This window comes from Acomys russatus, chromosome 9 (genome assembly GCF_903995435.1).
Source record: "Acomys russatus chromosome 9, mAcoRus1.1, whole genome shotgun sequence".
Classification (NCBI taxonomy): Eukaryota; Metazoa; Chordata; class Mammalia; order Rodentia; family Muridae; genus Acomys; species Acomys russatus.
The window spans coordinates 49,974,892-49,991,895 of record NC_067145.1 but is presented as its reverse complement, the minus strand read 5'-3'; the positions used below and the strand labels follow the sequence as shown (position 1 = coordinate 49,991,895).

At 44.8% G+C, this 17,004-nt stretch overlaps 1 protein-coding gene across 1 annotated transcript in view; it reads right to left on the bottom strand.

Annotated features, from left to right (window-relative positions):
* Window positions 1–642: 642 nt before the first annotated feature.
* Window positions 643–17,004, bottom strand: part of Rsu1 (Ras suppressor protein 1) — a 178,321-nt gene continuing 161,959 nt past the window's right edge. The window contains exon 9 of the mRNA XM_051151304.1: window positions 643–850. Coding sequence (XP_051007261.1) covers window positions 748–850 — 103 coding nt within the window. The 3' untranslated portion in view covers window positions 643–747. The remainder of the gene's footprint in view (window positions 851–17,004) is intronic.

The window sequence follows — 17,004 nt, the reverse complement described above, 5'->3', positions numbered from 1 at the left end:
GGTTACATGATTTTAATTATTCTTTTGATAATAAGCAGCCTTGTGACGTTTATTCAAGGAACTGAAACCTGTGCCTACCATGGAATTTGCAGGAGAATGAGAGCTTTGTTTCCTGCCTTTGGCAATTTTAAGGAAACAAATGGGAATGAATATAAGACTTTATAAAAAATGTACCACCTGCCACAAGAACTTCAAAGGTGCAAAGGTGAGGGTGAACTTAAGCACTGGGAGGAGGAAGAGGGTTTTCTTAAAAAAAAAAAAAAAAATCCCAAAATGGGATTTTTGTTTGGTTATTGTCGGTGGGAGAGAGAGAGAGAGAGATATCAGCAAAGGTCATATTTTAGGTTTTCATAGGATCCCATATTCTTTGGTTACATAAGTACATGGGGGATAACTCTGCAAATCAGGATTAAATGCTCCTTTGGTTATGTAGTGAAGGCTCTAGTTCTTGAGAGACAATGCTACAGGGAAAAGTCCTGATGAGAATCTGGACTCAGTGTGCCACAGGAGAGGGCATGGCAGGAGCGTCAGAGACCGAGATCCAGGTGAACCAGAATGGGGAAAAAAAAAAAAAAGATATTTAAAAAGAAGAAGAAGAAGAAGAAGAAGAAGAAGAAGAAGAAGAAGAAGAAGAAGAAGAAGAAGTAGAAGAAGTAGGCACAAGCACACTGTATTTGTTTGTGGGACAGAGCAAGGAAGCCAGAGAGTTGAGGGAGGAGGTCCGGGCCCATCGTGGGTGTCAGCTCCTCACTTGTTCTTGGCTGCAAGGGGTTTCCGGCTGATCTTTTTTGATTTATCATTATTCTTCTTTGGAGGTTCCGGGTTTGCCTGCATGTGTCTTCCATAGAGGCTAAAAAGAGAGAGCAAGAGAGGGTAAAGTCACGAGCTTTGTTTACTAGTCTAAGTTTCCTTTAGAAGAACTTTAAATAGTCAGTCACCAGAAATGTTCCACAAGCTCAAAAGTGTTCTGTTTACCTTGCCTCACCCACTCTAGGAATTTACAATTTTACCCATGCGTGCGCAGACATGTCTGTATGTGTGTGCAGCCTCTACATGGTGTTCTACTGTAGTAGACAAGGGAAGGTTCTTGGTATTTCACAGTGTCTGGACAGGGCTGTGAGAACAGGTCATGGTCACAAAGCCCTTCCAGGGAGGCATCTCAAAGACTGCGAGTGTTTACTTCTACAAGGACAAAAGACTCACTGAACTGGAGAGACAAAATCCATTTCCTGAGAAGCGAGCACCAATGCCCACTCAGTCTGAAAGCCCAGGGGCTAGTTAATGTGACAAAGAGCAATGGTGTTGGAGATCTTGTTGGCTGCTCATGTGTGATTGATAGTGTAGGGATGGCTGCCACACATCAATGCCACATTAATAAGTACTGCTGATTAAATGTTGACAAAGTGCCCCACAATTACAGTGGATGGCATCCATTGCCGACAGGATTTAACTGAGCGGCGGATAGTAATTAATCCATAATTTATGAGTAATTCTGATTAAACGAAATGAAAGCCACCCTAACACAAATAGAGCTCAGCCTTAAGCCCCCTTATTGATGTAACTGTGTTTTCCAGAGAGTCCTATGCACATCTCAGCTCTCGGTGTCCCTGGAGAAAGGGGCTGCAGGCACTCTTGTACTTGCCACTGTCTTTTACTAATGGAATGAGAAGTCAGCCAAGATACTCACCTCTGTGTAAGAAGCCACTGGCTCTAATTTCTACTCAAGGAGTCTCATCCATTCCCTAACAGTTTGTCTCTGTGTGTGTTTACTTACTGATTTATCTCCTGCACCCTGCGGAGGATGGAGTCCAGGATCACAGGCATGCTAGGCATGCTTTACTACTGAGCTACACACCTAACCCCTTCTCCCATTTTTTATGCTAACACTGCATGGCTTCACACACTGTAGAGCACAAGGATGCTCTTGTCTGGCATCAACATTGCGGTGACAAGCTGAGGGGAGGACCAGGCAAACTGACTTGTCCCCTTGGTAGATGGCAAGCCAGGCACTAGCGTTTCAGTAGGTGACATTGTATTCTCTCAAGAGTCAGTTTAGAAGCTGGTTGTTCCAACAGTGGTGACCAAGAAGTTGTGCCCTTACAGAGCCCAGAGTTCAGAGTTTACAGCTCACAGGAGATAGGGATGGGCTTTAGAGCCAGGCACTGGGACTGCTCCTCAGGTAAAAGGGACAGCCATTCTTTGTGTCAAAGAGGTGACATATATCTGTAGAGGTTACAAGGGAGCCTGCAGAAAGGATTCAGCTCTGTAGCAATTAGAAGCTTAGAGAGCTTGGTGCTAACATAATGGTCAGAGTGGCCTGGATACCTGGGGTCCTATAACCCAGAAAGAACTAAGGGTTTTCATGGAGCACAAAATAAGTCCAACCTTAGTTCAGCCACCCAATTCCAGTGGCCATTTTACCCAAGGCCACTGATTTCATGCTCAGAGACTCAGGCCCCTCTAGAAGTTGCTTATCTCTGAGATCCTCTCACTTGGCTCAGAGCCAACAGCCATCTTTTTTTTCTGTTTGTTTACAAGGACACCCCTGACCTGAGGATCGGCTGTGACACAGCTTTCTTATATCTTTCCTCTGTTTTACAACCTCTTATCTTCCCCGCAGAGGAAAAGGAAATACACATGTTCAAACCCAAAAGATGACACCAGACTGGATGGATTACAAAAACCAAGAGAATCAAGACAGTTCATTCATATGTGTTCTGGTTTGAATACGAAATGTCCTCCAAGGCTGTGTCGGAACAGTTGAGCCTTAGACCATGGCGCTGGGGTGGAGTGTCTACAGAACCATTGAGACACGGGGCCTAGCTGGAAGATGGAAGTCTTTGGGAAGAGGTCTTTAGAATTATGACCTGGGTTAGCTTCAGGCCCCACTCTGGTGCCTTATCATGAAACGTCACCAAGCCATAGCACAAGTTTCTAGCCCTATGCCTTTCACATCATGATGCATTGGTATCTCCTGAAATCAAGAGACAAAATGAATCCTTCCTTTTAAAAATCGTGTCTGTCAGGTAGTCTGTCATAGCAACGAGAAAGGCTAAAGAACTACATCAGCACTAGAACAGGCACAGCAGCAACAGGAGTTGATGGAGGGTTCAAGAGAGCTCAGGTCTAACACAGACTTGGCTGGTATGGCCTGAATGAGGTGTGTCCCATGGGCAAGCAGGATGTTCCCTAGAGGGGTGGGGACCCCAAAAGGTCAGTTCTGAAAGAGATGCAAAAGCCACGTGGCACTCAGCAAGGCTTTCCTCCTTCTAGTGTTTTGTTTGCTGCCTTCCGTACTCAGTTAGCACTGAGTGTGCCTGGACATCCTGGGGGGGTCTTCATAGCAACTCATTATAAAGGGGTAAGCAGCCACTGCAGATGGTTCAATCTGAGTTTTGACCTTTACTCACGGTTGACTCTGAGCAAATGGTCAGCAGCTTCCACATCCACCCACCCTTTGCCATGCCTCAGTTTCTTCACCGATAAGTATGGGAATTCTTCCTTAAAGGGTAGTTGTAGGCTGGGCATCAAGGCAAGTTTATTGGAAGTAGGTAGAAAACACTCTTGAAAACTAGGGCTTACGATATGGAGGTCTAACTCAGCGTAATTAAATAAAGATAAGTACATGATTATCTATTTCATTAGGGTTTCTTTTTCTGAAAAATAACATGCTATTTTCTACCAGTGACAATGTTCTAAAACTCTGGAAGAAAGGCTTTAATTCTCTTTGAAGAAAGCAAGCATGGCTGAGCTAACTGCACTGGCCCACTTCCTCAGTGAGTCACTGAAGGGCTGGATGATGCCGCCACTGTCCCCTGGGTGGTCCTTTAGTTTCTCCAGCTTTGTGGGCAGATGAGAGTCAGCCTCATCCCGAGTGGCTCTCCCCACTGAGAGATGAGCCTGTGGCAGGGCAGTAATGACATGTATTACAGGGTCCAAATCCCTGGGTACCAGTCCTGGCTCTACCGCTTATTATCCAGGGGGGCCTTCCATTTGCTAAGTGTGACAGATAGTTCACTGGTCTGCAGAGGCGACGCATCCTGGTCCTTCCTTTCGGCTTTGGAGAATCCGGCCTCACCTCCTTGCCCTGGTCCTTTCTACCTCGGCACCTGAGCAGACCCCATCCATCCACGGTCCCTGGACACTCCTTGTCACTTCCAGGATAGAACAGCCCTTCTGTGCAGCACCACACAGCGCGCCCAGGACTGTGGGCTCCTGGTGAAGAGTGCCAGATGTGTACTTATCTCTTTGTTCTGTACCCCATCCAGTTTCAAACGCCACATGGCCTTGAGAATGTCACTAAGTCACCACAGTCTGATGCTCTCATCTACAAGATGAAAATGAAATTTCTCTGCAACCTTGGAGGGCTCCAGGAAAGATGGAGATAGACACAGAAATGATCCTGTCCATGCTGGCACATGATAGATGCTCTAATGGCTGTTGTCACCTTCAATATCTCACAAAACTCCTGCTTCAGGCTACCCAGCCAACCCCCTTTCTTGCTCTTTCCATGTTGTTCTCTGTCTCTCTCCTTTTCTGCCTTGGTGTCTGTCTTTTCTCTCTGTCTCTGGCTCTGTCCGTCTCTGTCTCTCTAACACACATACACACTGCTGCAGCTGCTGCTACACCAGAAATGTGACCTGGAATCTGTGTTGTGACCATGTGTCCTTGGGTCCTTATTCTTTTTGTTTGTTTGTTTCGAGACAGGACTTCTCTGTGTAGCCCTGGCAGTCTTGAACTAGCTTTGTAGACCAGGCTGGCCTGGAACTCACAGCGATCCACCTGCCTCTGCCTCCCGAGTGCTGGGATTAAAGAAGTGCACCACCACATCCAGCTCAGGATTTTTATTAAGCGTTGTGAGATGTGCAACATTCCCTTATTGATGTACGAGTTCTACCTGCTTCAGTTAAACCATCAGCCTTCTGTGATTATCTCATTCTTTGAGTGCTGTCTCATGAAGACCACTATGGACCACACTACGCCTGTGGGTAAGTTCTCTCTCTTGGCTAGGAAGCATTGTCCCGAACCCTCATAATGCCTCTCTGTGGGCCTCTTCTATCCCATGCCTCTGCTTTTATTTCTTTGTCTCTCCCTCTAAACAAACACCATCTAATTTTATAGCTCCAAGGACTGTATCAAAGCTTCCCAAGTCACTGGCCTCTTCGCGCCACCTGGAGAATCAGCTACACAAGGTAACAAAGCAAGTAAGTGGCTCCAAAAGGCCTCTTCCAAGGATTTCAAACAACACACTGGAAACTGTGTGTCTAAAGGCAGTCCAAGATGCACACGATCTCATTAAGGTGTTTGGGACAAATCTGGGGCTGGGGAGTGGCTCTGTGGTTAAAAAGTGCTTTCTGGATAAACGGTGAGTACAGCAGTTCAGATCTCCAGAACCCATGAAAAGATGGCCTAAATGATCCCAATGGATCCCCAGAGCAAGTTGGCTAACTAGACTAGTTGAAAAGCAGAGGTCTGGGTTCAATTGAGAGACCTGTGTCAGTAGATAAGGAAGGTGACAGAGGAAAACACTCAATGTCAATCTTGTATCTCCATGGACATACACACATATATGTGCCCATACACATGGACACCCATGCACACACACATACACATATTAAAGAGAATAAAATTACTAAGCCAATCTGACACCTGATTTTAGTGTTTTAATAGCTGCCGTTCAGTTAGGCCTCTATGCTTTCTTGCTTGGGATGCTTTGTGTTGCAAGTGTCTAGAATGCTGGCCTGGGTCCTTCCTACAAGTCACTTCTCAATCTTATTTTGGGGCTTCCGCTGTTCATCACCCTTACTCTGCCTTAGGGAGCACTGCGGGATTTACTAGGCTCTCACCATTACGCCCTGGCTGACTCAGTGACTCCTGCCCTTGGCTCATTATTTCAAGGCATCAGCAGATTGCCTTGATGACACCACACTCATTGCACTGTGGCTTCCATGCACACATTACTCACTGTCACAGCTACCCAGGGAAGCAGGTCCCACTGCTATCCTTCTTATCCAAACGAGAAAACTGACACTTTCCAACTTCAGCCTTGGGTCAACCCACACAATTACTCCAACGCTCAAACCTCACTAAGTTATCTTGTCTTATATCATTCCAGACTCCCTAGGCTTGTTTTCTTAATAAGAGGACTATGTTTGAGAGTGGGGAATGCAAACTTCACTTCTCTTGTATTCTGTATACTCAAGGCACACTAGAAACACATTGTGTGCCATGTAAATATTGTGTTTTGAAATGCCAGGTATACCCGAGGTGCAATATGCTGTTCTGAAGTTGTTTGCTTGTGTCATATGCCTCCCTACTGTTGTTTTGGATGTTTCCATGGAAAGTCCTTATACAAAACCAAGAAAAGAACAAATTTTCAAACCTGAGTGGATGGCCAGCAAAAATAATGAGAAGTAATTTTGGTCATAATCTGTAATCTGATGGTAGGATGCTAAATTTAACATTGCTGCAAATAAATCCGTGGACAAAGTGTGAAGCCTGGATTATTAATAAGCATTTGCGATATCTTTATTTATCCCATCTAGCAGCTATGAGGGGCTGTTGACAGAATCTTAGCACATAAATTGCTGAGTCCTGAAGAAGAAAAAATATAACCATTCTCTCGTTCCTAAGAGAAGTCTCATTAATTCAAAATGCTATAATTTTTTTTTTTCTTTTTGAGAGATGCTTCCATGTAATTTCACTAGTGGCAATATGAGTCTTTCACATCTTCGCCATTATTTCTCCCTCTGTTCACTGTTCTCAACACTGTAAAAAGAATGTACAAACATACACGTGTAAGTAGCATCTATATAAGCAGCCCAGAGGAATATGCTTGAACACTGATATGAGGTTATGCCAAAACACAGCATATAATAGGAGGCAGAGCTGAAAGCACTCCACACATCCCAACCTCACTCTGCCCCACTAGAGGGGAGAGTAGAGTACATTCCGGAAGGAGCAAAACCAACAATACCATGGACAGAAGATGCTCACTAAACTTCATCATTCTGTCTACTCTAATGATGCTCTCACTTAATAAAAATTCCCGGAGCAGTCGCAAGGATATTAGGCAAGGCCTTTGGTTATGTATCAGAGATCCAAGCTGCCACCGGCAAGCATGCAGCCCAGGAGGTGTGCTCCCTGGGGAAGGGGCAGAAACAGCTTTCACGGACAACATGCAGGGAAAAAAAATCAATATCTGAAACTTGCTCCGCTGCTTAAGCATTTAAGAAAATAGGTAATCCTTTTAAATTAAACTGCAAAGTGCTAAATGTTGCAGTTTCCAAACTGAACTCAGAGGTGAAAGGAGAGACGCTAAGGACACCGTGAAGTTTCCCAAACAAGCTCCTTCTCTGATAAATGCTGTATCTGGAGGGGCTGGTGGGTTTTGTTTTGTTTTTGGTTTTGTTTTGTGTTTTAAAGAAAAGAAAGAATTCATAAACACATAGAGTGAAACGAAGAACCACCTTGTTAAGGGCGATTTACCTGCTTCAAAATTATTCTTTAATATTACTGCTATGAAAAGCCAATAACTTGAATCTGGCTTTTAAAGTTAAATAGTAAATTTCCAAAGAGATTTTGGAACACGGATAGCTAGGTGCTAATAAAGTAAAATATCACAAGCTATTGTGACATTTTTGTTCATATTTTATAGATGACCTTAAAATTCATAGTCTGCCAACACAGAATTACCAAGTATAAGGAGATTACAATAGTTGGGCCAATACTGAGGCACCACTCTAAAACCTGAATCTATGGGAAGTAAAATTGTCCTTTGCATGTTAAATGATAAATCAACATAAAGTGAATCAAAACAGGAACACAACAGGTCACCCAAAAGAGCACCAGCACAGTCCCAGGGCCACTGAGCTTGACCGTAAAATATACTCCCAGAACTAGAAAGAGACTGCCCACAAAAACAGTGGTTATCAGCTGAAAAAGTTGGTTCAATATAGGCACTGGGGGACCTTGGTACCTCCAGAGAAAGGCATCTGGGACCACAAGCTTTATTTTGGACACATCCAAGAAGGATGCTATGTCCATAGGGCCAAGGTATCAAGCACAGTGCTGATTTTGCCCTGCACACATGGACCCATCCCTGTGTGTCCCAGTCCCTGGTCAGCTCCCCATTCTCTGACATCACTTGTCGTACTTGAAATGCCATGACTAAGAACCACCTGGGGAGGGGGAAGTTTTATTTCCCTCACAGTTCCATAAAACAGTTCCTCATCAAAAGCAGTGAGGGGCAGGAACTCAAGCAGGACAGAAACTTGGAGGCAGGAGCTGATGCAGAGGCCATGGAGGAGTGTTGCTTACTAGCTTGCTCCTTGTGGCTTGCCCAGCCTGCTTTCTTATAGAACCCAGGACCACCAATGCAGTGATGGCCCCACCCACAATGGGCCAGACTCTCCCCCAATGATCACTAATTAAAAAAATGCCCTACAGCTGGATCTTATACAGGCACTGCCTCAATTGAGACTCCTTCCTCTCTGACAACTCCAACTTGTGTCAAGTTGACATAAAACTAGGCAGTACAACTTTCTTTCCTGATCCCACCCCAGGTTCTTTCCACTGACTGACATTCTGCCACTGAATGGCATTGGTCCTTACTATCCTCCTGTCTGGAGTTCTTCCCACGTTCTCTCCAAGAAAGGTACTATCATCATGTTCATTGACAGGCGAAGAAACAGATGTATGGGATGCTTAAACACTTAGATGGGAATAGAGCCAACTCTGGGGCTGCTGCTGGCTTTAGGGGATCACAGCTCAGCCTTAAAGCCTGTCAGGGTGTCTCGTCACCTGGGCTAAGCTAACTGGATGATAAGTGAGCAAGTGGTCCGTGACAGCCAGCATGAGAAACAGGCCTAGGGTTTGAGCTCAAACTGTTGTGGGAAGAAATGTCCTTTTTTGGGGGGGGGGGGCTTTACTTAATGAAGAATAAGAAGAGCCCAGATCTGCTGGTACCCAATGCTGGTCTAGTGTGACAGGAGAGAAAGAGAAACTGGCCTAGACGAGGCAAAACTGAAAGATGGAGAGATAGTGGGTCCGATGACATTAACTGAGCCCACAGGCTATGAGGGGCCTGAGAGCCACTACTTGCTCTTACTATGACATCACTTCCTCCTCTTGGCCTTTGTGTTTCTTGCTGTCTAAGGAAGGCTGAGTGCTGACACTGTCACTCAGTGCTACTTCAAGTGTGAATTCCTCAGTCAGGTCCTCTTGGCCAACATTTTCATTGATGGCACAAGCTCCCCTCTTACTGAGCCTCACAATAGCGCTATGTTGTTTATATGATTACTATTGCTTCTTGCCTCACCTTACGGAAGAATAATTCTTAGAGGGTAGGAGCCTGCCTGTCTTCTTTAGTCCCCTCTATGCCTGACTGTGACGGTCACTTCTCATTGCCCTCTTGACTGATTTGGACTCACCAGGAGACAGCTCTTAGTGTGTTTGTGGAGCTGTCTCCAGAAAGGTTTTATAGAGTGGGGAAGACTCATGTGGGGGCAGCACCATCTCATGGGCTGGCGTCATGGACACAAGGACAAAGTCAGGTGAGTGTCAGAATTCTCTCTTTGCTTCCTGAGCCATGGAGATGTGGACAAGCAGTCTGATGCTTCTGCCAATATAGCCTCGATCGAGCCACTCCTACTGGCAAGTCTTCTACCCAGTGACATATATTCCCTTAAACTGTGAGCCAGAACAAGTCCTTTGTCCCTTATGCTGATTCTTGCCAGGAATTTGGCCAGAGATAAGAAAAATACCCGATACCTGAAGGTATGCTATAGACACCGTCACTGCGTGCTAACTGCATGAAAGCAGAGGCAGTGTTACCAGGATAATCAAAACCATCCCACTGTTGGCATGACTTCCCAGATAGATCACGAATGCCTCTGGAATAAGATTATGACTAAGTCACTTCTTTTTTTTTTTAAATCAAGTTCCTGTGCCGAGTACCCAACACTCAACAAAAAATATGGATTGGCCTATGTAGAGATTGATGGTGTGATGTGTATGTGATGGAGAACTGTTCATACCATGGTGGACAGGAAGCAGAGAGTCTGGCAGAAACCAGAGGCTGGGTATAATCTTCATATGTCTGGATCTAGTGACCTACTTCCTTCAGCTAGGATTTGATTCCTAAAGGTTTCACAGCCTCCCAAAATTGTGCCATCAGATGGGGAACAAGTGGTCAAAACCAGAGCCTTCAGCATCAACCTAAGGTATGTACTGTATCTATGGAACTTGCACAGCACTTCAATCATACAAAGCCTCTTAGCCAAGGCACAGCAAATGAAGCTAACTCCACAGGGCTAACATCTCAAAGGTCCATGGTGGGCTAGATTATATTATGGCATGATGGCTGACATTTAAAACAATGCTGTATTGTTTCTCTTTCTTCAGCATTCAAGAATTTTGGGTGAGGAAAATCACTTCTACTTATAAGTTGCTAAGATAAAACCAAAACCAAACAACAAAACAACTTTAGCAATTAAAACTAGAATATCTTTGGCTATAGAGTATACTGGTGGTTTACTCACAGGTTGCCACCCAAGGGACTTCAAGCAAAGGCAGGAAGAGGAGGCTGGTACCATCTGCCCCATTTCTGGCATAGCCAGGCTCCTCCTGTAAGTAAGCTGTATTTCTGGGATACGGTCACTGGCCTCTCTGAAACATGGCTAATCAAGTCAGTGTTGCTGCTCCATCCAAGATCCCAATTTTTGAGCATCATCATCAGAGGATGAGTTGAGCTCTTGGTGGACAAGGTAATCTCTTAGGAGTGGGGAGAAACAGACAGATACTCGGGGCCAAGACATCTATTGAGATCAGAATAATGAAGATATAGCAGCTTAAGTGAAGGGAGGACGAGGGAAGAAGGTGGGGAAGAGGAATTGAGAGGCGAGGAGAGAGAGGGCTATGATTGGGATGTAAAGTGAATATATAAATTAAAAGTAAACTTCAAGAAGGACGAATCTTTGGATTTCACCTTCCTTTTAGTCTTTATTTTCATATTTTGAGTTTTAAGGGAAGAAACACCCCCAGAACGAAGTTTATAAGATACTTCCTGTTTGTGATCTACTCCTAAGATTGTTTATCTTATAGTTCTCTCTCTTTTTTTTTGAAATCGTGTTTTTAAGAGTCTCTGAGAAACTTATAGTTTAAAGAGGAAAAAATGCTGAAAAAACAAAAAACAAAAAAACCAAGATGGTTACAGGCAAGGTTGGCTGTGCAATAAGATCTGTTAGATCCCAGGTACTAGCAAGGATCCTTGTGGAGACTCAAGAAACACCCTGAGGATGGGCAGACTCTCAGGACTTGGTTCCCTGTGGCTGATGCCCCCAACAGGCAAAAGCTGTGGCTGTGGGTGGGCAGGAAAAAGCTGACGCTTGTCACAACAGTCCCTTTGAATCCAAGAATCTCAAGTGTTTCATCGAAGAATCTCACCCACAAAACACCCCTGGAAGGTGTTAGAACATTCTATGTGCAGATGGCGAATGTGAGGTGGAGTAAAAGTGTGAGGTGGAGATGCCAGAGGCACAGGGGGTGTGGAGACTCCTCCTAGCTCAGTATGATGACATGGGACAGATGAGCTCAAAGGGAACACACACATAGAAGGAACATGCAACTTGGGGTGGGAGGAGGGTGCATTGGTGCACGCCTATAATCCCAGCACTTGGGGAGGCAAAGGCAGTTGGATCTCTGTGAGTTCGAGGCCAGCCTGGTCTACAAAGTGAGTCCAGGACAGCCAAGGCTACACAGAGAAACTCTGTCTCAGAAAACAAAAACAAATGGCAAAACAACAACAACAACAACAACAAACCCCAAACATACAAATGCAATACTGTACATGCTAGAACAATTAACTCCAGCTGTGGAGGGTCACCAAAAGAGGACACCATGATATTGGACCCAAAGATTAAATCTGCTGTGTATATCAACGCTCACTGTTTTTTCAATTTCTATTTCTTGGTGAAGTATTTTCTCCATGAATCTCAAACAAAGACAAAAAACCAAACAAAACCAAAACAGCCTGAAAATTAAAAGAAGGGTGAGACCCAAGACTTGTCCACATAGATTAGCCATGCCTCATTCATGTGACAATAGGTGGCTGTGCTTCCAAAACATGTTGCTTCTCTGTCTGTCTGTCTGTCTGTCTGTCTGTCTGATTCTAACAAGGAGTGCTTTCTTAGGGGTTCACTTTTCATCAAGTTGAGCATGTGTGTGCGTTTGTGTTTGTGTTTGCATGTGTGTGTGTGTGTGTGTGTGTGTGTGTGTGTGTGTGTGTGTGTGTGTGTGTGTGTGTGTGTGTGTGTACGTGCACACAGGCATGCTCATGGATGTAGTGGGTACATGGGGAGGCCAGAGAATAATCTTGGGTATTGTTATTCCAACGTTATCTACCGTGTTCTTTAAAAAGCATTTCTCTTTAGGCTCTAGGGATCAACAGTTAGGCTAGGCTGGCTGGCCAGTGAGTTGGGAATCTTCCTGTCTCTGTGCCCCCAGCACTGGAATAAAAGTGCATGCCACCCTGGTTGGCTTTGTACGTGGATGCTGAGGATTGAACTTAGGTCTTCATGCTTGTGCACCAAGATTCCACCTTCAAATGCACACCATGCTGTGTTGAGTTGCCTTGTGGAATCTGGTTGAGCACAGAACCTATACATACTTTGTATACATTATGCTTTGAGAGAGAGGAGGCCAGGGGATATGACCTCTTCCTCCATGTTTTGTACTTGTATGGAAGCTGACTTACAGGAAACTCAAGTAAGTTACTTTGAAAGTCATCTTTAATTCTTGGTGACTGGGTGACCTCGGACAAGTTGCTCAACCTTTTGGAGAGGTCTTTCTCATCTGTAAACGAGAGCTGAGACTAGCAGCACACACTTCATGGGGCTGTCATGAGGATGGAATGACGCCAAATACTGAGCACTTAGCAGACAGTAGACAGGTACTAACAAACCTAGGCTGCTGAACGCTGTGCTCAGAACTGGAGCTGTCCACTTAAAACTTGGGTAAGACCCCAGAATTGCAAAATGCCTTATGCTCGTCTGCATGAAGTTTTACACAAAACATGGTTTCTTTCCAGAGAGACATTTTAACAGATGCTGTATTATGTATGCCTGAGGAAAATAGGAAATGGCGGAGGATACACAGAAGGTCCTTGGAAATAAAACACCCGACAAGTTCAGCTACTTTGAGGCTCCTCTTCCCGGAGCATGACATAACCACCTTAGTCAGTGCCAAAGGTTCTTAGGGAGGCCTCCCTGCAGAAGGCTCTGGCCAGGGTTCTGAATGTGCAGCGCTCCAGTACCAGCTGCAAACATGAGGAGGGGATTTGGTACATCTTCAGTCCTTGTCTAGCTCCAGCCTGCCTATTCACAGGCTAAGCTGTTCTAGAATCTATTCAGATGGGACTCACATTATGTAAGAGTCAATAATCTTTATGGTAACTCTGCAGTGAAATTGTCATTTGTTGTAATGAACACTGATCATAAGTTAAGCCCCTAGCTACTCTCTCTGTTATTTTTCATTATACTGTTCCTTGCTCTGTTATATTTCAGGAGTACTGAGGGAATTTATCCAACTATGCGTGCTAGTCAGCTCTTCGTTACTCAGATTACATTCTGCCGAGATGCACTGCAACGATTTGCAGACACACCGATTCCTAAGGAAATGCATCAGATACTGGTTATGTGCTCTCCTCTGCTGATGCCAGCAGGCACTCGTCCCTCTTCTCTTTTCTCCTGGTTATTTGTCCCCTTAATTTGCCATTTTCCTCTCTATTTACCTCCCACTCCATTCACAGTACAGTTCTCCAGGCCCAAATCTGAAAGTATTAACAATGCGTTACTGGGTATTTTTTTTTCCAGCAGTAATAACTCTTTGTTCAATTCACCACCAAAAAGAATGCTTCTGAAAGCATTGCTGCCTCTCCTATAGCTCACACATGCAAGCACTACTCTGCTTACATTACAGGCCCTCCCCTTCTGGCTGCTTCAAAGGACACTAAAGACAAGCTGGAATGGTTCCCTTTCTTTCTCTTTCTTTCTTTCTTTCTTTCTTTCTTTCTTTCTTTCTCTTTCATTTTAAAGCCAATATGAAAAATTCATTTGGCTTGTTGTATATTAGGTATGAGAGCAGAATTTCCATATGCCTCTGTGCCTTGTGTTTTAGGGACTGCTTGCAGGTTGGCTGAGATTCCCCATGGAGAATCACTGGTCAGCACAAAGGCATGGAGCCCTCATGGCTTCACGGCAAGCATTAGGCCTTTGGCTATAAACACCAGTAGACTCCATTGCTCTGACTGGGCATGGGCTTTGAGCCTGTCACCACCAGACAGCAAGCATGGCTAGTTTTCACCGGATTGCTAGCTTTCATATTGTTTGCCAGGGTGCGAGAGAAGAATTTAAAATATTAAGAATAAGAAAACGGCACCTAGAGGCACAGAAATCTTGGCACTCTACTCTGGGTAACATTTGATGGGAGACTTGGCTGGACTCTCACTCAGCGAACTGAAAAATATACGCAGGCAAGCGTGCTTCAAGGATGCATTGTTCTTCTTCTTGTGCTTTCTTCCTGAGACACTTGACAGAAAAGCTGAGAAGAAACTTTTATTACCATATCTACATCTCTTTAAATACAACCTGAACAGCTCCCTTCCCTGGGCAGATGCACTTGACCACCATGCAGACTTGCCTGGAGAAGAGTGGAGAGGCCTGTCTATGCCTAATTCCTTTTCACTAGAGGTCATTCATATTGGCCACTGCATACATTCAATTGTACGATGACTCGAGGGTAGTGCAGTTCTTCAAACTCTAAGATTAAAAGAAGTGGCTGGCAAGATGGCTTAGGGCCCGACAACCTAACTTCTTAACTTTGACTGCCCCCCAACCCCCAGGACCCTCGTGATGGAAGAAGAGAACTGCCTTCCGCCATCTGTCCTCTGATCCACATGTGCACACTGTGGCAATCCCCAAGCTCCCACACACTCATACTAAGTGTACTTTTAAAAAAGGCTATAGATCCAATCCTCTGAAAGCCTCTTCCTTGAGTGACACTTTATTTGTGGTAACATCCAGGCATGTCAGAACCATGGCATCAAGTGTGCACCATCACATGTCTAACGCCATAAGGTCCAGGAGATCATAGTAAAAGAGTTCAGTTGTAGAAAAGACAGCTTCGTAAGTTTATGTTTAAAAGGCTTTTTTTTTTTTTTAAAGGGAAGGCTAGAGACAGTTCACACAACTACACATAGGTATAACCCAAATGAAAGTTCGTTCTCAGCAAGAACAGATACGGAAAACCCAGAAGCGACAACAGCATAGGTTGAGGAAAGAAATGGCTATCAAACTCAGCTCCTCAGTATGAATCTAAGTCTATAAAGGATAAGCCTTCACAAGGGAGCTGGCCTGAGTCTCAAAGCTAAAGGACCCTTGATGAGAGCACTCAAGCGAGTCTCTGAACGGACACGGAGAGCTGCAGGTTTCTAGACTCAGAGCGCTACAGGAGGTGACCTGGGGCATGCTAGTAGTGGCTTAACAGATCTGAAAATCTACAGCTATAACTCAACAGACTGGGCAGCCAGGTTATAAAATTGCTAGAAAGCTGCACATTAATTCATACATCCAGCTTGAGGAAAGCCTTGTGATCATAAACACTCTATATACAGAAACATCGAGGGTGGTGGTAAGAAAAGGAAACTATAACTTCATCTTCACACACTCTTCAGGTACCACGGATTCCCAAAACTAGAATTCAATGCATCTTGATACCCCAATGTCAGAAGAGATTTAGGACTCGGGGATGTGGAGCGAGGTTTTGAGGTAACTCACAGTAAGTGCTTTCTCTGTTCTAGGCATCATTTTATCAACAAGTTGAGTGATCAAGGCAGGTGTGTAATACCCTGAACCCCACTCTTAAGCACCGCCCTTGATGTGGGTGCTAGGTGGCTACAGCAGGGTGTGTGTGCTTATGTGTGAGCAGTGTTGCCAGAATTGGAGGGGACATGGAAGGCCTGAGCTGACATCCCAGCACTGCTCCACTATGTCCATTCTTGGCCCCGCTCCCTCATTTTTCCCCATCTTCTTCTGTGGGCTATCTGCTGCTCACCACCCCCTCCTCAGAGCCCAGCTCTTCTCACCTTGACTCTCAGTCTCTCTGAGACTGAGTGATGGGTGACCTTCAGCTCTGCAGAAAAAAGGCACCCTCCCCTTGCTTATGCCAGAGTTCAACATCACTTTGGAGAAGAGTCCTAGAGGTCACTAGATGTCCACACAGATGAACACTGTCATGACGACTCAGGAAGGGTACCTAATTCTCTTTCCTTTCAACTTTACATTTCTCTCAATAGCACACGTAGAGTGCAGAGTGTGCTCGGACTGGCTGGATTACCAGCTCTCTGTGCACACTGCACAATTAGGTGGAGGTCCTGGAGGCAGAGACAGCACCTTATAAATTGCTGTCTGCTGAGCCTGGTCCTGCACACACAAAGTATACTTAACAGATAATTGTTCACAGGCTGATTGATTAAAAGAGCCTCCGACTCACTCCCTTCACAGGTTCATAAGAAGAAATATACCATGAAACTGAAGGCTGCAGCTGGCTCCCTAATTAATACTTGTCACTTGGTGGTTCTTAATTAAAAAGTCTAAAATAAAGGCCCACCTTTCTCCCATGCCAAGCGGCTATCACCTTCATCAGTATTGGAGTGATGAAACTGCAACTTCATTTTTTTTTCTATTTTATTTTTTCCTTTGCCTTGCCAGATGGGAACATTAGCTACATAGTATTTATTAATATAATAAACAAAGACAAGGCCAGCAGCTAGGCGGAAGAAGACTCTTACAGCTTTGCATAGACGATGAAAGAAGCCTTCTTACTGTCCTGTTTCTAGGAGGGACTGAATGGTGTTTAAGATAGAGAGCAGACTCCGCTGCCAATACTGATGGCTTCCTGTGCCCAGCCTGGGGAGGAGGAGGGGAGGGGGTCCCCTGAAGTCTGTTT